Source organism: Aythya marila (assembly GCF_965140915.1).
Source record: "Aythya marila genome assembly, chromosome: 18".
NCBI lineage: Eukaryota > Metazoa > Chordata > Aves > Anseriformes > Anatidae > Aythya > Aythya marila.
This window is the reverse complement of record NC_139059.1, coordinates 12,160,565-12,180,252: the sequence shown is the minus strand read 5'-3', so window position 1 is coordinate 12,180,252 and position 19,688 is coordinate 12,160,565. Positions and strand designations below refer to the sequence as shown.

Here is a 19,688-nt window from a genome sequence, read left to right as displayed (position 1 = left end):
AAGCAGTTGTCTTTCCTGGTGTGTCTGCCACAGGCTTAACAACTAATTTAGTTTGAGACTGTTCCTCTAAGTCTGGGAATGTTTCATTGGTTATCATGACCACATTAACTGCTTGTTTAAAGCAACTATTTGTTACTTTTTTTTCTCAAGAGGGAAAGAGGTATTTATACAAATTGATGAGATTCCCCCCCCCCCCGAGCTGCTGCTTCCCCAGGCTGAACTCTATCATCTTTTTGGCCCTCTGTTGGGCTGTCTTCAGTAGCTCCATGTCTCTTGTAGTGGAAGCCCAGAGCTGGACCCAGCACTCCAGGTCTAACCTCACTAGTGCTGAGCAGAGGGGAAGGATCACGTCCCTCAGCCTCCTGGCAATGCTTTGTCTAATGCAGCCCAGGATACCATTCCCCTTCTTTGTGGCAAGGTCATGTTGCTGGTTCATGTTCACCTTGGTGTCCACCAAGACCCCAGGTCCTTTTAGTGCCAAGCTGCTTTTCAGCCTAGTGGCATCTTTGTGACATGCTCAGTTGCGGGCTGGGAACTAAGGACACTGCATTCAGGAATTGAAGCAGCCTAGTTGCTGGTTAAGACACAGTTTTTGTGTATGTCCTGGAGCATAGGCAGTGGTACTTTAAATGAAATAGTAAGTGTAGGGCATTCCTGGGTATTTTTTGGTATGCCTACAAGAAGTGCGTTAGTACCTGGTAATTTAGTACCTGAAAAGAAGTAAAATACAATTCTTTGGAAGAATAGCTATAGCTGGAAGAGAAAAAATGTTTCCTTTGTCATTTTCTAATCAGAAATCAACCTGACCTGGAAGCATAAATTGAAGATAAACTTCTGTTAAGATAGTTTTGTCTTCACAATTCAAGGTGAAGCAGAACTTTCTCATGTACATCAGCATTTCTCTGTATAATTTGCTAAGAAAGGGGCTGGATGACAAGTATGTAGTTGCTCCTGCCAGTCTTCCTCTTTGTTCCCAGTAAAATTCATCAACTTTGCTTCTAGGTAAGTCCTTTCAAGTCTCAAGAAGAGGTGAAAACTTGTACGATTTTCAGTCTCATCACCAGTCTTAATGAAACTGCATAATTGAAAAGCTGTCATCTTTCTTCACTGATCTTGCTGACAGGAACTCACGTTGATCAGGTAGATTTTAATATTACCAGATCAATAAATGCTCCCATTCAGGATTTCTATATCATTCTATGGTACTTCAAGACAGCAACTAAACCATCTCTTGATTTTTTTCCCTTTGGTGCTTTTGATCATGAGTAGTTTGTATTGTGATTACACACGAACATGTTTGAGTGCTCAGTCACACGCATGTTGCAACCCTGCAGGCATACAAAGTATGCTGTGAAGCTTTTGTTATGGACACAGCTCTGATAACCTTGCCTGTTGTTTCACTTCAGTTTGCTTTTCCTGTACAAACATGATCCCATTGTAGCCTGGGCAACTGAAGACACTGACGTATTAGTGTGATGGAACACAAATGTGAGGCTGCAGGTGGTCGGTATTATTCTGGCAATCTTGAATGAATCCAGTTACCTATAGTCTTGGTACAGCAGCATGGGAGTATAGCACATTACCAATTTTTTAATGCAAAGCTGGTCAAAATAGAAGCAATGTCTTCAACGAACTTGCAGGCAGTAGAACCAAGTCTGTATTTGCTTTCACTGTGGATAGTTTGTAGTGGTCTGGTGTGGTTCCAATTTCACCTGATTCGTGTGCACCACTAATGCTGCATCCACTTACCTTTTCTTAGCCGCTCTTGATGATATGTGCCATAGCTGCACTCTGCATTTGTTTGCAGTGTTGAAAAGGGATTTTTTTTGCATGTGTTACCTAATTTCATTTCTGCAGTTTAAATCAGATCAAGTTCTCATCCAAATCCATCCATTCCAACCTTTATCCAGCAGCCCGAGATCTCCTTTCTCCATGTCTCTCTCTGTGACTGGCTCATGTCAGTCACTTGAAACACCAGTTGTGTCCTCTTCCACTGTGCTGCATTTGCCTCTCTCTGGGCAGTGTCTCAGCCTCTGTGTTCAGCACAGTGCTTGTTTGATCAGTGTCTTTTTCTTTGTTTCAGGTGAAATGCTTGTTCTCTGGGCTCAGGCTTGTACCAGCCATTTCCATTGGGTGGGCAATGAGCTGATACCACCTTTGCTGGCCCCTTCTGTTCCCAATAAACCAAGTGCTTGGACTGGAGTCAGGCCTTGGTGGATGCTGTTCATTCCTCGGTGTGTGTTCATGGTGTCCAGGAGGTCATTCTGAGTGGGCACAACCCCCCTTTTTGGCTTTAAGACACATGGCTCTGCAAGCTTTTTTAATCATCTGAGTACAGCTTGAGAATTGCTCTTGGCTGACATGAGCACCGGCAGATTGCTTCAGACAGAAGTGACTGGAGGTGCACGGGATGGGAGCACGGGGCTTTGCTGCGCTGCCAGAATGCCTATACTCTCTCTCTCTCTCTTTTTTTTTTTTTCCTAATTTAATTTCCATGTATGTACTTTTTGCATGTTTGTGTTTTCGTTCTTGAGGGGAAAAAAATCTACCTTCTGCAGTACAAGGAGGCTTCTCCTGTATTTCTTACTTCCTGTATATCAGGAATGTGCAGCTAAGTCACCACCAGGCAGAAGTCACCACCAGGCAGAAGTCACCGCCAGGCAGGCACCCAGTGCTCTGAGCCACCCAGGCAGCCAGGGGCAGTGCTCCCTGCGGAAGCTACTGCTCTTCACACAAGTGTTTTGGATGGTGCCTAACCAGAATGAGACAACCAGACTGGCCAACCGTCTTTTGCACTCTACTTTTGACAGCTAATGTGGTTTTAACACTTATTGTGATACTGCCTGTAGAAGATAAGAATGTGTAGTTTCTGGGGAGGGTGGCTGTAGTTCTGGTGTTTTCCTAGCAATGAAGCATTGCATGAAGTGCATTATACTCTAGAAACAGGTCATACCAAGCATTCAATTGTCCTTTACTGGAGTTAAAATGTTCAAAAATGTGAAATTTGAGATCAATCCGTGGCTAAGCCATTTATCACCATATACTAGATACATACTATGACAAAAGATGAAATCCTTTTATATATCATCTTTGTGGGAATCCATTTCTTCTCCCCAGCAAATCTGTCATGAGCAAGTTGATTCACAGATCTCAGGAGAGAGTTTCATAAACATGTTACCCTCCTATGATTGTTTAGCTTAACAGAGATATGTCTTACAATTTTCTGCATTTAACTTAACTGCAAGATATAAATCAACAACCCCCCCCCCCCCCCTTCTTAAATCTATTTTCATTTTCTCTTGCTTAGATCATACCTCCAAATGTGGTATGAAATGTTCTCTGACCCGTGCAGGGTTGTCATAAACTGCAAGGGTCTTTTTTCAATCTTACTGTGCATGGTTGTATCTCACTGTGCCATCAGCCTTTTTGAGAGCCAGGCAGTTTTTGAGACTTTGATTCATTTAGGTTCAGGCATCTGAATTGTAATGTCAGGTCTGATCTTGTCAGTTAGATTTCTCTGCTGGTAAATGGAGTGGAGGAAAGGTATGTATTGGTGTTACTCTTCCATTGCTCTCAATGACTAATTCAGACTTGCTGCTGAAATGGCTGAAATTAATCAAGGTGAAATCTATCCTTCCTGTCAAATGCAGGTTGCTGTTTGTGTTTTATTGGATTCAAGGGATGCTCTCTGGGCTTTTGTTTCTCATTTAAGCTTGACAGTTACAATGATTCTTTTCTTTTTCCAGGGTGACTGTTGGATCTGTATGGAGCTCATGTCTACCTCGTTTGATAAGTTTTACAAATATGTATATAGTGTATTAGATGATGTTATTCCAGAAGAAATCCTAGGCAAAATCACTTTAGCTGTGAGTATTTTGTTAAACTTTTTTTTTAAAGCTGATTTGAAATATTCAGATCTCTCTTACTTGCTAGTAAAAAAAATTGCTTGATATGCATGCAGTACAACTTCTGCTGTTACATCGTTTCAGAGTTTTAACGAACCTTGAGAGTATTCTAATTTTAGCATGACGTAACACATGATAGAGAAGCAGGTCCTGGCATCTGTAATCTGTATGCAGAGGCCCCAGAATTTTTATTCTGAGCCCCAGAAATTTGGGAAGGATTGCTTGCTGACTGTGGGCAGGAGGGGGCAGCTCTGTAGTGGGGCAGCTTGTGCCTCTGCTGCAGGCTCACAGCTTGTGGCACTGAGATGGCGTGGGGATGTCAGCAAAACCTTGTCAAATGACATGACTTGCCTTTCCAGACAGCTTTCCTGTAACAGCGGGAGGGCTAGGGCACTGACAGGACCTGAGCACACTGTGAGCCCTGTGTTTGGGAGGGGCTGTCAAGGGGCTGCATCTGCAAGTAGTCCTTTTGTTATCCTGCAATGCTGCTTAGCAAGACCATGGGTGGCAGGAGCCAGGTGCCAGACAGAGGTGGCTTTCCTGGAAGCTAGGTGCAGTTTATCTCATCCCAAGGATTTATCTAAAATCAATGAACTGTCTCCCCATCTCACGTTTGTAAAGGGAAAAGGGGGTTGAGCATAGCCAGGAGAGGTGAACCCTACTAAGCTTGTAGGAGTAGGTTTCTGGTCTAAGTTGCATGCTCTCTCTCTGAAGTCAGTGGGAAGAGGTTAGTGTCTCTGTATAGGAGCCGGGTTCCTATCTCATGGCACTTCAGATGGTCAAGTGAAGTGAGGTGAGTCCGATCCCAAGTATCTGAGCACACCCCTGCTCCATCAAGGCCATTGTCTCCCCAAGGTCCTCTGGCATTGGATTGTTTCATGTTCTGTGTATGTGTATTCCTCCAGTAGTGAAGTGAAGGAATTATTTTCTAAGTGAGGGTACCTTTAAGAAGCCCTTAAGAATTATATTTGGCTCTGCCAAAATGAACCCTTGGTTGTCTAAACACAAGGGTAAGTTTTGGCCCTGCAAAAAAAAAGCTTTTGGTCTTGGATTGTGGACAAAAGGGTGTTGAAAGGTATCCTGAAACTTCTGTCCTGCTGCTGCCCCTGAAACTCTGTCACGTCCATTGGATCTCTGGTAAACTGAGCCACTCCAGTCCAGAGAAATCTCTTGTGGCATTGAGCAAAGGCTCTTAAAATGCAGGTGGCTTCTTCAGCAGGTGGAGAACATGATTGTTGTTTTCTTCATCTTAACCTGGAAGTCCTGGTCCATTAAAAATTTTTATCACAGAGGCTGCCAAAGTTTTTAATTATGTAAATGCTTGAACACAGGGTTGTGCGAGCAGGAAGGAGTGTGCACATTGGAAAATGCAAGCAGGAACAGGAAGATTTTCATTGCTAGACTTTGTCTTCCCACAACTTTGCAGAACTTAGCAGCTCAACATGAACATCCTATTGCCATCATCATTAAGACAATCTTTTGGCCATCTATTTCAATGTTTTATTCAATAGAAGTGAAATTAATTAATGTTGATCTTTCAGCTGTTTTCTTTTGTTGTGTTTTTAAATTATCTTATATACCAGGCTCTCTGAATATCTTTTCCACTTGATGGTGAGTGGGTGAATCAGAACAGCCTTATCTGCTGCTCCTCACGCCACTGACATGAGGAGCTGCTGCTCAGCCAGTGGAATGGGAACAGCAAAATAGGGCATTTATTATTTACTGGAAGAGTACAGCGTAGGGCTTGAAATAAGTTCTTACTGAAGATAATTAATATCTGAAATTGCTTAACTTCATCTCTTGCTTCTGTCTCCCAAAGTGTGATCTTTCAAGGTTACAAATGTTACGTGTTTTACTTAACCACTTCCCCTATTTTCTGTCACCTCTTTGCAGGAAAAACTATGAGAAAAATGTTTTAATAATCTATTTACAGCATTGATGTCTTTTCATATTTAATGTTTTTCCTCTCTTCTTGGAACTCCAACAATTTAATAATCACAGGAATCTTATGACGCTTGCTTATTTTTCTTCTGTATTTCTTTCCTAGACTGTGAAAGCACTAAACCACTTAAAAGAAAACTTGAAAATCATTCACAGAGGTAAGTTTGTATCTTTTCTTCTTGCCTCCCAAAATAATTACAAGAATTTTAATCAGCCTTTGCATCAAGTCAAAATGTAACTTGCATGGGTACTGCCACAGGTGTGAGCATTGGAAAGCAAACAGATTCTGCACAGGTGGTGGCTGTTTCACTGCTCCTCCAACCCGTGTTTTTCCATACCAAGACTGTTGTAGTGGTATTTGAGGGTTGTTGGGTGTCTGCCTTTACCTCTGGGCACACAACCTGTTTGGGGCAGGCTCCATCTCCTGCTGCTGCTGATCGGAACCTGAGGTGATGAGCACGCCACGTTGTTTCCTGCCTGTCCCATGCCAACGCCATGCACAGCATTCGCTACTGGTGCTGATTCTGTGCAGCTGCTGTTTTTGAAATTGAAACATCAGGCCGTGACTTAACAGTTTAAATTTCTTTCCCTTACAGATATCAAACCTTCCAATATTCTTCTGGACAGAAATGGAAATATTAAACTCTGTGACTTTGGCATTAGTGGACAGCTCGTAGACTCCATTGCCAAAACACGGGATGCAGGGTGCCGACCATACATGGCGGTGAGTGGGATGTGTGAGGTTGCTGGCATGCTCATATGCAGGTTACTATCCCCCTTCATCAAGCCTAGCACAGCATGACTGACCAAAGTACTAGCTTGGTTCAAATGGGGTACCAGAAGAAACCAAACTCTAGAGTAAGCGCTGTTGCTGGCAGTGTCAGCAAAAACATCCAGGCAGTGGCAAAGCAACCAAATTCCCTATTTTTTTTTTTTTTTAGCTGGGTTCTTCTGCTGCTGCCAATGCTGCAGTTGCACTGGAACAGAGAGCATTTCTGTATCTTGCAGAGGCACCCATTCGTACTCCAAAAAACAGCACAGTACAGAGGGGAAGGCAGTGCAATTTGGGTGTGAGGGTTTCTTAGTCTTCAAGAAATCCATTTATTATGGTAAGATGATATCATAGCAGTGATTGCAGAGTAAAATCTTTCAGAATTATAGTGATTTTTGAAAACCACTTTATTTCCAAAGTATGCCATAACTTAATTCCAGGAAAATGTAATTCTGGAGAGTAGCAGTAGTGGAACAGCAGCATGGAAATTGCTTGGTCTGAGCTATGGCTCCTGTGAGTCTGTCCTGCTTGCTTCCCTGTATCTCCCAGCGATAAAAGCTGTGGTTGTGATTTTCAAAGCTGTCTGAGGGTTCAAATACTTCTGTACATCTGGCTGTTTTGAAAATGCACTTTTGGGTTTCACCTGAGCTGAATTTTGAGGAGTGGCTTGTGTCTGAGCTGTTTATCTGCTGGTGCAAATATAACTATTTCCAGTGACTGTTTAACTCTGATTGCTCTACCTTATGTCTCAATATGCTAAAAAATGCTATGTTTTCTGGAATTGAACTTTGGCAGCGGTAGTTAAAGACAACTTATGAGGGAGAGAGATTTTTATTTTTTATTTTATGGTGCACATCTGGTCTAGGTAACTGCTCTCCTATGGCTTTTCCTGGCACACCATGGTCAGATAAAACCCGTTTGCCCTGATTCTGATCTGTGCAAACAGAGTCAGAGCTCTTGAGCTTTGGTCTGGATGGAAAAGTACCGATGAGTTCTGTTGTTGGAAACCACTGCTGTGGCACAACAAAGCGTGTGCAAGTTCCAGAACTACCTAACTTGGTGACATGGGGCACTTTGTTTAAAGACCTGTAGGGTCTGGAGAGAGGACAGGGGCGTCTCCTCTCTGAGTACTTTCGGCAACTGTATGGAGGTCTATGCAGAGAAGAGGATCAGTTGGAGCTGCACAGTCAATTGTGTTCATGGGGAATGTGATTCTAAGGGCAGAAGCAGAGAGTAGTGCTCCAGGATGGGACTGGAGCCAGTGCAGAGGCTGTGATAACCTGCTCTGAGGATGAGTATTCACCCCTCATCCTGTGGGCAGTTCTGGTAGCATTGCTTAATGGAGTTAGGAATACTGTTGACTTTTCCCTATCCTCTGAGGTGTGCATCAGTTCTGTAAATACAGGTCTTGAAAACTTGTTCTCCCCTTTTCCCTCACAAATTCAGTGGACTATAATTGCAGGTATTAATGTTCCCACTTTTTCTTAAAACCATGGGTAGGTGGTTAGTTTTGTATAGACTGTTGGTTTAGTCACTACATGACAATTACTAGTGTGTTTGTAAATAGCTGTGCTTCTTCATTTCCCTTGGGACTTGGGTGGGTGGTTGATAACATCTTAATTTTCCTCCTTGTCCATATGCACTGTGTTCTTTGTGCACCTCTGTCACCAGCTCCAGACTGGGTTGCACTTTTCAGCAAGCAAAAATGTTTCAATTCAGTTTGTGTTTGTAAGAGCATTAGCATGGTATACAGTTTGTGGGATGAGCCAGCAGCTGGCACCTGGTGTGGGAGACTGCTGGCCTCTTCTCTTCTCTGCAGACACAGTGACTCCTCTCTAAGTACATGTACCAGTTGTACTTCCTGGTACAGTTCCATGTACCAGGAAGCCTTGGAAATGGGGAGATGTCCCCAGCAGGCAGATGCAACTGCCAGTTCTCTTATCTACACCAGCAAAAACTGATGGCTGTAGTGGTGCTGGCTATACCTGGGAGTGAGTCAGGCCAGTCACACTCCTTTCAAAGGGAAAGTAATTGGCTTTAGTGCAAAATAGGTAAAGGCTACTGTAGTGCCACAGTGTAACTGTATTCAGACAAGACAGGTCTAATAATGGCTGCTGAATGATACTCTGTGATGATGAGAGTAGGTTGCTCTGCAAGGGCTCCTTGGCACTTGCAGTAAGTAATTCTTGTAGTATGAGCACTTGCACATCTAAGGAACCTGATAACACCATGCTCACTGGAGCCGGGTCTCCATGTAGGCATTGATAACAACATTGGATGTCTCCCAGTTTGGCTGGGAGCAGTCTGATCAGGCAGTAGGAGCCACATCCAGATACTAAGCAAATTCTTTGTGTTTTAACCAAAATTGTTAGAGCTGTCACAGAAAGCAGTATGTCAACCTTGGAGCTGCTAGTTCTGGAAAAATTGTTTTGCTTTTGACTTTAAATTTCCATTTGACATTGTATTGAAATAACAAGCCTTGTGTTCTCTGAAAGAAAGAAAGACTGGAGCCTCCCTGTTGTCCCAGGATAGCAGGACTGTCCCCTAGGGCAGCTCAGGCTGTTTGTGTGGACAGCGTGATGCTGAGCTCTCCCAAGACCCGTGTTGGTGTCAGCACTGTGGACTTGCTCTAGGTGAGGTTTCACAGTGTGGTCATGCCAGCCTTACAAGCTTTTACCAGCAGGGGAGAGGTGGCTTTTGGGTATTTCCTGGTCCTCCTGACTGCTGCTCCTGCTTCTCTTCTGCTACATTGCTCTTCTGAGCCATGGAGAGCCAGTTCAAGGATTAGTAGTTATAAAGCAGACCTTACAAGAAAGGAGACAGAATATTTCTTATGCAGTTGGTTTGTTGAGAAGATGCAGAGCCTGAATGGTGGCACAAAGGAGGATAGAGGAGGGTGTTTGTGGGAAAGGAGAGCCTGACTGCCCTGTCAGTGGTGAGCAGCTCTTGGTCAACTTCACTCTGCTGCAAGATCAGTCCCCTCTGGTCTGGTCCTTCAGCTTTGTTCCCAGAGCAGCAGCGCCTGAAAATTTTATCAAGTAGCCCTGCCTCCCTGGTGGGCCCTGCATTATCTGCTAGTGCAGCTGATGGTTCTGATTTGGGCCGGAGGAGGAGACTTTAAGTGCCATGTTGAAGCTGACAGTCTGGGGCTTTTCACCTACTTTTCACCATGATGCTCAAGAGATCCCAGTTTTTGTGTCAGAGGGGAGTGATGAGACAAAACTGGAAGCAGCTATGGAGGTGAGGATCCTGACAGTGTGTGGTCAGATGTCCTGCCCTGTCCTGCTTCTCTGGGACCTCTCTCAGGACAGAGATATGACTGTCTCATGAATGTCCTCTGTCCCTCAGGTCCTCTTCCCAGGTCTCCTGGAGCTGCCCTCTGCCAGCTGTGGCTGAGTGGTGGCACCCCATGTTGCTTCTCCCACCCTTCCCAAGCTATTGAATTGAGGGCCGTGCACAGAGCTGCGTGGCAAGGGGTATACAGAGCAGCCTTCTTGGTGCTAATGCTTGTCCCAGCAACAGTGCTTCTGCTTGTCCCGCATGTGCATGGTTAGATGGTAAGTGCAAAACTCAAGCACTGCAGTGCCACTGCGGAGCAGCACACAGGATGTGCTGCTGTCCTCACTCTCCTATGGGAAAGGTGGGCGTCACTGCTGGGGCTGGCCTCTGTGTCCAGGAGGGCCCGCGTCCACACCTTTGGATGGATCGTACAGAGTTTGGCCATGCACAGAAAATGAAGAATTCCTGAGACAGGCAACAAAGCTGTCTCTGTGCCATGCTCCCTGAGCCTCCCTGTGGATGTGGAAGGAGAAGCTGTGGGGATGGAGCAGCTTGGGGTAGAACCCGTTCACCTGGGCAGAGCTCAAGCAGAAGCCTGCATTTCAGCTTTTCATTCCTGACCCAGTGCCAAGGTTTTCATCGAGCTTGGTCATTCATTTAACTGAACAGGCAGCCTGTTGGTTTGACTTCATGCAGCTAAAGTCCTTTTGGATGCTCGAACTGTGCTGTGTGTTGGATTTTTTTATTTTTTTTTAATCTGAAACTCGGCACCCAGCCACAATTTTTATGACTGAGAAAGCAGATTTGAAGGGAAACTGTGAGACATGTGGCACCGTCCCTCTGCACACATCACAGGCTGGTTCCACACTGCTCTAAGCGTAGCAAATGCCTGGGAAGATGCCTAAGCTCTGAGCGCAGCTCTCTGAGCTCATGTGCTGCTGATGTCACACACATCCTCCAGTGGTTTTGGCTGAGAACATGCCTCTGCTTACTCATTCATAAGCTAAAATTGTCCGTGAGGTTCACCCAGTGTGGGACTTCTCCCGTCCAAACTTAGCTCCTTACATCATGCAGTGCAGAGCCTGTGTGGAGCAGCCTCCACTGCAGAACTGAGCCCACGTTCTTTATCCTCAGATAAAAGACAGAGCTTTATTCTCTGTCCTGCAAGGGTTACAGCATGAAGGACTTCCCACCTCGACCCTTCAGCCGCTCATCTGCACAGGCAATTGGTTTACCCATGTTTATACCTGGGTAAATGTGCTAGCACCTGTGTAAGCAAATCACTTGGCCAGGATGTGAGTTTCATGGAGGAGAATATTGAAAAGGAAAAGGTAATTTTGGCCACCAGGATTTACATGGAAAGTGCTTAAAAAACAGGTTTGGGAGATCTTTGCCCTTGGAAGGCATCAGAGGTTGCTGAGTGGAGCTTGTGTCATCAAGCAAAGAGGAGGCAGGAGACAGTCTGATCCATGTTCCTGGCTGGTGAGCACAGCTGGAAACAGCGGACAGCTTCTGCTCTGCGTAGGGCGTTACTGGCTGGGCTGGCCCCAGAGTAGCTCCCTACTGTCTTGTTTAGCCATAGGAAAGGCTGATTCAAAGCCACACATAGAAAGACAAGATCAGTGGAGCAGTGAAGCTGCAGAGAGGTATGGGTCTGGCTCCTCAGGGGGGGGTCAGGCGTGGGCAGGGGCAGCGAAGGGAGAAAGAAGGATTACACAGCTCCCAGCTCTGTAGGTGTGCTTCTCTCATTGTCCCTGAGCTGTTTGGTTCTTGCTGCTTGTGTGGTTGAGGCTGGCAAAGCGCCCTATTCAGGAGGACCATGGGGATAGTGCAGGAAGTCTCTCCACTCCAGTGCTGATCCTCTTCCTACCGAGAGCACGGCACTAGCTGAGGGGCTGTGAGATGTGGTTGACAGCACCAGGCTACCCCAGAGATTACCTTGGCACTGAGGTCTAGGCACAGCCAAGTCCAGCCATCACTTTCTCCACCTGTTCCCTGCTGCAGTGTCACCCTGGGCAGCACAGCAGGCAGGACACAAGGGCAGTGTCTGCTCCGGGGTGTTGCTGGAGCTGGGCACGCAGCCTCCACCCTGCATGTCTGCAGTGCTTTGAGCCCTCAGAGGCTGACCATTCTTCTGTGTTGTCTCTGAAAAATGGCACATGGAGAGGCAAGCAGGGCTTGGCATTGCTTCCTGGAGAGTGCAATTCAGCTGGGCATTGACAAGGTTGGGCACATGGACCAGGGTTGGCGGGTCCCAGCTCCTGGAGCTGTGGCAGGCCATGGCCTTCAGTTCAATTTTTGACTGAGGTATATATTTCATTCTGTCTTGTCGTAGGTTTTAGGCCATTTTTCTGAGATTGCCTTCAATCTGAAATAGTAGCTTGAATCTTGCGAAGTCCTCCATGTCTTGGCTGCACGGAGAGGGGGCACAAGTCCATTTGTGACACTGGCATCAGCCTGCAATGTTCCTCTAAGTCTGTTCATTTAGTACCAGACACTCCAGAACTTGTGGAGTGCAAAAGCTCCTGATTTCCCATAGTATGAGAAGGATCAAGGTTAGAGCTAGTGGTGAGGGCACTGCTCTCCAGGTGGAAATTTTCATGGATAGTGAGAGCAGAAGTTGAGCTGACTGAATGCAGATAGGGAATCCTCTCGATCCTGCACTCACACCAACAGGTCCTGGTTGAATGGAGGAGATCTTTTAGAGATCAAGTTGGCTCAAGTTGGTCGTGACTCCAGTCTGAGTAACCACACAATGCTGATGACCATCTGCATTTTGTTGAACTTGATTTCTGGTTCAAATGTCCATAACTTCATCTCTGAACACTACCTCTTGTCTCCCTATTCTACTGCTTAAAGTGTCCTCCAGGATCAGAAGTCTTCCTGTTGCTTTCTGCTGGACTCCTCTTCTTTCCTGCATGTGTTCAAAGGTAAATCATTGAGACCAGAAAAGTAACAGCTCATGGCAATTCAGCCTTAATTACTTCAAGGATTTCTAAAACATCCCCACCAAAATAGCAGTCTCTCAGTGATACTCTGTGATGAAATTACTTAGCCGCGCTGAAGCAGTACTTTACAGCCCTCCAAAACTGCTGCCTCTCCAGAGCTTACCTCTGTGAATCCAGTGAAGTTCTTATAAGCAGTGGAGGGGATGGCATTGAAGGGTTGCATCAAGCTCTGGGATACTTAGCTGTGGACTTCCAGAACAACACCAGATGAAGAAGCCCTCCAAAGTTTCTGTCCTGCTTTAAAGATGCCTTTTCAGGTGTCAGAGAATCCATAGTGCACTTGAAGTGGTCCTGGTCATTAATTACACTCCTAATATAGTATTTTTAATGAGCAAGCCTTGTTTTAATGGATGGGCATGGTCTTCTGTTTCTACTTTGTCTGAAGAATTTATGAGTCTTTTTCTTGCCACAGCCTCTTTCTCCAGCAGGTACTTTCTGACTGATGAAATCACCTCTTAAGCTGTTCTTTGAGGAGATTAAGAGACTGAACAGTTTATGTCCTTAAGGCAGATTGGATTGTAGTTAATGTCTATGCTATAAGCCCTCCAGGTTTTTTGCATCCATTTACAAATGTAGACCTTGAAGACAAACAAAATTCCAGCAGTTGTCCCCTTTCTGGAGTATACAATGAGAGGAGGTGTTCCTAGTGCATCACTCAGCTGCATGCCTTTAATCATGATGCTCCTCTGGGATTTCATACTCCCCGTTTTTCTAGGATCATGTCTGTCACTCCAGAGTGCTGTTTTTTCTGTTTCTGGTTGAATGAGTCAGCATCCAGTCAGAGCCCAACTTACCAAGCAGCTCAGCTCACACTTGTTCTTCAGGAGCACTTATTTATCACACAATATTTTAATGATTTAACAATGTTAATTATGTATTTTCTGTGATATCATTAGCCATAGGCCAAGGAAAAGTACCTTTGAGGTCCCATTATAAGTCCTGTCTTTCCCACAGAATAGGGTCCCCTTAAACTCTTGGACACTTATCAGTTAAGCCATTTACTAATGCAAATTATTGAAGCTTTTTTAGCAGCTGTCCAGCTAATGCGCTGTACTAGTCCAAGTTTATGACAGCCACGTTTACCTTTTTTAACAAGATAATGGTCATAAAGAATATACTGTGTGAAGCCCAATAAGGTCTCACTGGGCTCATAAACATTCCTGCCAATTTTTCTGTGTCCAGTGAGTGTCCCCTGTGCACCAGTCCCTTGCTGTCCTGGGATCTTCCTGCTACTGAGATCGAGGAATTCTAACTCCTGTTAGAAAAGCCAACTTGGGAGGAGATGGTAATCCCATGCGAACGGAAACCAGTGTCTCCACCTGGAAAATGTTGCTGGAGAAGTTTTTAAATGAAACATTCTCTCAGAGTAAATATGTAAAGGAAATAGGAGGGGAGGAAAGGCCGTTCTCTAGAAACATGATCTCTGCTGATAATCTCTTTGCAGCCACAGGGTTCATGGCTGACCTGGGCGAGGGGGAGGGAAAGGAAATCAAAGAACAGAGGGGATTTGGAAAGGAATGTCTGAAATAAAAAGTTAAAGCATGGATAAATATTTTGGCTGAAGTATTTTTTGACAATTGAAGTATTTTTTGACAATGATAATACTCTTACCTGCTATGTAGTTTTTTTTTTCATCAAGAAACGTAGAAAGCTTTACCCAGAGCTGTGTTCCTACTGGGATCCTAGAGATAAACTGAGGAGCAGGAAGAAGCTGCTTGTCCACAGCCATGCAGCGATGAAGGCAGAAGAAGAAGGCCTCTTCTCTGCTCCCCTATCAGCTGTTCCACCCATCACTGTCATGTTGCCTTTGCTCTGCTATCTCACACTCCGCCTGAGGAGCCCTGTCTTCTGCTGCATCCAGACTAGGCTGCTGTGTAGGATGTTGCATGGACCCCTGTAATGCTCGGCTCTGTGATACAGATCCAGAGAAAACAAAGGGTTAATTGTTTTTTCATCAGTCACCTAGTACTGGGGAAGAGGGGTATAACCTCTGAAAAATTCAACTGGGTTGCCTCGCTGCTTGTGTGGATGACTCACATCTGTGTTCTCAGACCAAGGCTTTCACAGCACTGAGGTCACCTTCTGTGAGCTCCTGCATGCCTATGAGGAGATCCAGGAAGTTTATTAGGCTTTACTGCACATAAAAATTGAGATCCAAATGAAATCAGACACCTCAGCTCTTTAGCAGCCAGAATTAGGTGTCACCTAAGGGAGAGCCCCCTATACTTCCTGCAGAGCAGTAACATAGCCAGGAGGAGTGGCTGGAAGTCTGTCTTTCTGGAGCTCTAGCACTTTCCCTAGGTCTGTGTCTGGTCTGCTCAAGGATCAATGTAGCGAGTTCCCATGAGGACAGTCACTTCACAGAGCACGTCTGCTTCTCTCCTAGGAGGTGGTGGTCATGGTGGTGAGCTGTTGGTGAGCATCTCCCAGGGAGATGGGACATCAGGTTCCTCCTAGCCTTACAGGCTCTGATCTCCCAGCCCAGTCTGTAGAGAGGGCAGGGAAGGGGCTTCCAAACGTTTTATTCCTTTCCATGGAGGAAGTCTCAGTGAGCAGATAGGGGGCAGCTGCATGCAGGAGAGGCAGGTCTGAGAGCCCAGCAAGTCAGTGCCTCTTTGCCAGCCCTGCTTTGAGCCCACTGCTTGCTTCCTTGCTTGGGTTGTAGTGTAACACTGCTGCTGGCCCTCACACCATGCTCCAGTTGAGTGTGCGAGAGGCCCATGCAGGGGTTAGCCCTGAAGGAAGAGCAAGTTGCTCTTCACTGTAGGAATATTCATGAAAAATACAGCAATCTGAAAAGTGACAGCATTTTCCTTTACTGAATAGCAGAAGAATTTCCCAAACTAGTTATTTATGGTCCTGAAGATGCTTTCCATTGCTATTGCACAACACTACGGGCAGCTGTTCAGAAATGTTGCTCCCCTCCTTGCTGTGGCTTCTGCTTGGAGTTGGCCCTGAGAGCCGAGTTGCCTGGGCAGCGAGAAATGCTCCTGTCTGCGAGCACTTGCTGAGCTCCTTGTGGGGCACTGCCATCTAAATGAAATGTCATCTAAATGAAAAAGCCATGATAACGGAGTCATCACCATGGGGAAAATAGCATTTTTGTCTTGAGAGTTGCTGAAATCAATATATATATTTGATGTATTGGTTAACGCTGCAACAGATTAGGGGGTTTATGGCTCTTGTGTGCAAGACTCACATCCAGTCCCTTTCAGAGCACTGGAGGTCTTTTAACTCTCATTGGCCTGGGTTGTAACTCACTGTATGATTTGCAGCTGAATTTAGCACAGATAACTCTGAAGCTGCAGCCAGCACAATCCTGTTTCCAGATGTGCAGTGCTTTACCTTGCTCCCATCATCAACCAAAGCCAGGGAAGTCCCTGGACTTCATTTCCTTCTTTTTTTTTTTTTTTTTTCTTTTTTTTTTTTTCTTTTTTTTTTCCCCATCGCGTGCTCTATGTTTGTGAGGAGATGATTTCCAATGGAGGCTGGCAGCTTCCAGCTTGCTACCATCTATTTCTGTAGTTGAAGGGGAGGGAACATTTATATCCTGTAGATTTTCTTCTACTTAGTGTATTGTAAAATTTGACCTCCTTCTGGTAGTTATTCACTCCTTGTAACTTTTTATTTTCTTTGCTTCAGGAGCATGTTGGCTTAAGAAGCAAGTAAGAGTATGTTCCATTCAGTTTAGTAACGTGCAGGCGGTTTTGAATTTGCATTGCATTTAGGGTAAAATTCCTTGGTTATATAACCAGTGAAAATCTAGTTCTGAGCTTCAAGAATTGTGTTTTCCTAGACATCATACTTTGCTCATCAGCGACATGGAACAGTTGAAGACTTTGGCGAGTTGTATGTGCATTTATTCTTGTCAAACCCCACATTACATGTATTTGCTTAGCTGGGGACTTGGAAGTGAGGGGAGGATCACTGCTTCCCACTTCTGCTCTTCAGTCTAGTTGTTGATGCTTATGCAGACACTGAAATGAAGGGAAAATCTATGTCGGTCTGTGCCCTTGTTTGATGCATTCATGCCCTGCTTCTTCATACCATCAGCACATCCAGTGGTTGACTGGATGTCAACTCAGCCATTTCCTTTCCTCACTTGCACTTGATGTTAGAAGGATATCCATGAAGAGCTGGATTTGTCTGCAGTTCTTGTTCTGGGTCCCTGGAGTGACTCACTCTCCCTCTTTTGGTGTTAATTGCTCCCATGTCGTCTACATGGAAAATTCCCAGGATTCTTTTTGCTCTGTATTTAGACAGGATTTTTTCTAGTCCATCCTGCTTTCCCTTTAACAGTGCCACTGCTTTATTGGGCCAAGTCCCTGTTGCTCCCTCCATTTGTACTCTGCTTGGTCATGGTAACAGGCTGCCTCTGTGTGGGTGCTTCAGACTCAGAGCTGTCCTCTACACAGCCAAGAGGTGCCCTGCAGTGTCCCAAACATGTCCAGCCTGATGAAAGACTGTCACAAGTGCCACCTACCTGACCAGTCCCTGTAATGCTTTTGCTACTTGACCCCCAACCCAGAATATCTCCTCTCCATGCAGTCCTATAATTCTTTGTGCTACACAAACTGTGAATTGTTAATTCAATTTGCGAATTGCTCTTGGTCTCCCACATGCTGCTGCACCACATTCTCTATTCATCAGCGGTATAGGAGTCCCATCACTGGCCAACATCATTTTACGTGGCCCTGTAGCAGCTGGTCCCACTGCCATTCCTGCATGGCAACATCTATCACATGGGTTGAGTATGAGGGCACCATGAAGGTGTGTTTGACACTTAAGAAGCAGTCTCTTATCACAAGGTTCACATGAAATGGCTCTGATGTGCATGGTGTGAATGCATGTGCCTGCTGGGGAATCCATCTTCTGTTGCCAAAATGCATATGGCCTGGCATAGCTAGCTGCCATGCCCCTGAAGAGCTGCTTCACTGTGGAGCAGTGGTCCGTAGTAGCCTGCAGTGCAGCTAGCACTGATACCGTGTCTGAAGAACACGGAAGGGACAGTTTTAGCTGCTTCACAGCCTGTCTTCCTGCCTGCTGGAAGAACCCAGAAGGCTGGAGAAGCGTGCCACCACGATCTGTTAGGAGGGGATGGATGCAAGGAGAGGTGTGTGCTGAGGTAAAGCAGGACTAGTGTCATGGGGCTGCAGACACAGCAGTATGGCAACAGGCATGTGGCTGGGCTGGGACATGATTTCTCATAGCTGATGGAGTCAGGCTGTTCTTTTGTGTTCCCTGAGAGCAGTCATGCTGGAGAGCAGGCTGTCAGCAGACAAAGATGTTGGGGGTGTTGCAGGTCCATCATGTTGACTGCCTACATTGAGACTGTTGTGGTTTAACCCAGCCGGCAGCTAAACACCACACAGCCGTTTGCTCACCCTCCCCCCTCTCTCTGTGGGATGGGGGAGAGAAACGGGAAAGTGAAGCCTGTGAGTTGAGATAAAGACAGTTTATTAAGACAGAAAAAATAATAACAACAATAATAATAATAATAATGATGATAATAGTACTACTAATAATAATGTGTACAAAACAAATGATGTGCAATGCAATTGCTCACCACCCGCTGACCGATGCCCAGCCTAATCCCGAGCAGCCAGCCCCCACACCCTGGCTAGCCACCCCTATATATTGTTTAGCATGACGTCAGATGGTATGGAATACCCCTTTGGCCAGTTTGGGTCAGCTGTCCTGGGTCTGTCCCCTCCCAGCTCTTGCTGCACCCCCAGCCTGCCCGTTGGCAGGACAGAGCGAGAAGCTGAAACGTCCTTGGCTTGGTGTAAGCACTGCTCTGCAACAATTAAAACATCAGCATGTTATCAGCACTCTTCTCATCCTAATCCAAAACATAGCATTCTACCAGCTACTAGGACGAAAATTAACTCTGTCCTAACCGAAACCAGGACAGAGACAGGGAAGGATAGACACAGCATCATCCGTGGGAGTGATTTATGAGAGAGTCACTGGAAACTCCTTCCATGACAGAAGGTTCCTGCCATGCCACATCTAATGCTGGCCTGTTGTTGATGCCGCATTCTTCCGTCTGCCTTCCTCCTAGCACTTTCCATTTGCTGTGTTTCTCGTGAATGTTTTGGAGTGCTGACAGAAATAAATCACAGAGAACACTGAATTGGTTAGACCCATTAGATGACATTACGTTCACATACTACTTTTGAGCTGAGTAGAAATCTGAGTTCCTCTTGTCCTCAAGCCTGAGTCTGAGCCAATGCTCTAAACACTCCCTGGCTCTTCCTTGAGATGTTTTACTTCTATCTGAAATGTCCAGTAGCTTCCTGAAATATACCAAGAGCATCCAAACCCTGAATGTTCACTGCTTGTCAACCCTTCCCCGGCAGGGACTGGGAACACATTTTCCATTCAAATCCTTGCCTCTTCTGTTTTCAAATAAATCCATTCCCCACTGTCTTGGCTTCAAAATGTTGGAGAAATTTTCATTTCATTTCTGTTCCCCATTTGTAAAAGAAAGGGATGCTTATAATTAATTGAGTCTATTAATTCTGTATCAGCTGATTTAGTAGTCTGTTGATATGGTGGAACCAATATGAAACGACTGCACTCAACCAGCAAAGGTAGAATGCTGGGTTGTGAGCAGTTAGGTGTATGGATTTAATTGCAATATAAATAGGATTGACTTTGACTGAACTTGAAGGTGAACATATGAAGGACTGATGGTAGATTTAAGAGAACTTCATTTGACCAATTTTATTAATTTGCATCCCCTCCCACCAGTATTACTGAAAAGTCCATCCCACATTT

The 19,688-nt window shown here is 45.3% G+C and overlaps 1 protein-coding gene across 3 annotated transcripts in view; it reads left to right on the top strand.

The window, feature by feature from the left end:
* Positions 1-19,688, top strand: part of MAP2K4 (mitogen-activated protein kinase kinase 4) — a 109,965-nt gene that overhangs the window by 76,979 nt on the left and 13,298 nt on the right. For all 3 annotated transcript variants that reach the window (XM_082774995.1, XM_082774993.1, XM_082774994.1), the window contains 3 exons: positions 3,747-3,866; positions 5,953-6,004; positions 6,443-6,570. In XM_082774995.1, the coding sequence (XP_082631121.1) occupies positions 3,747-3,866; positions 5,953-6,004; positions 6,443-6,570 (300 nt within the window). The remainder of the gene's footprint in view (positions 1-3,746; positions 3,867-5,952; positions 6,005-6,442; positions 6,571-19,688) is intronic.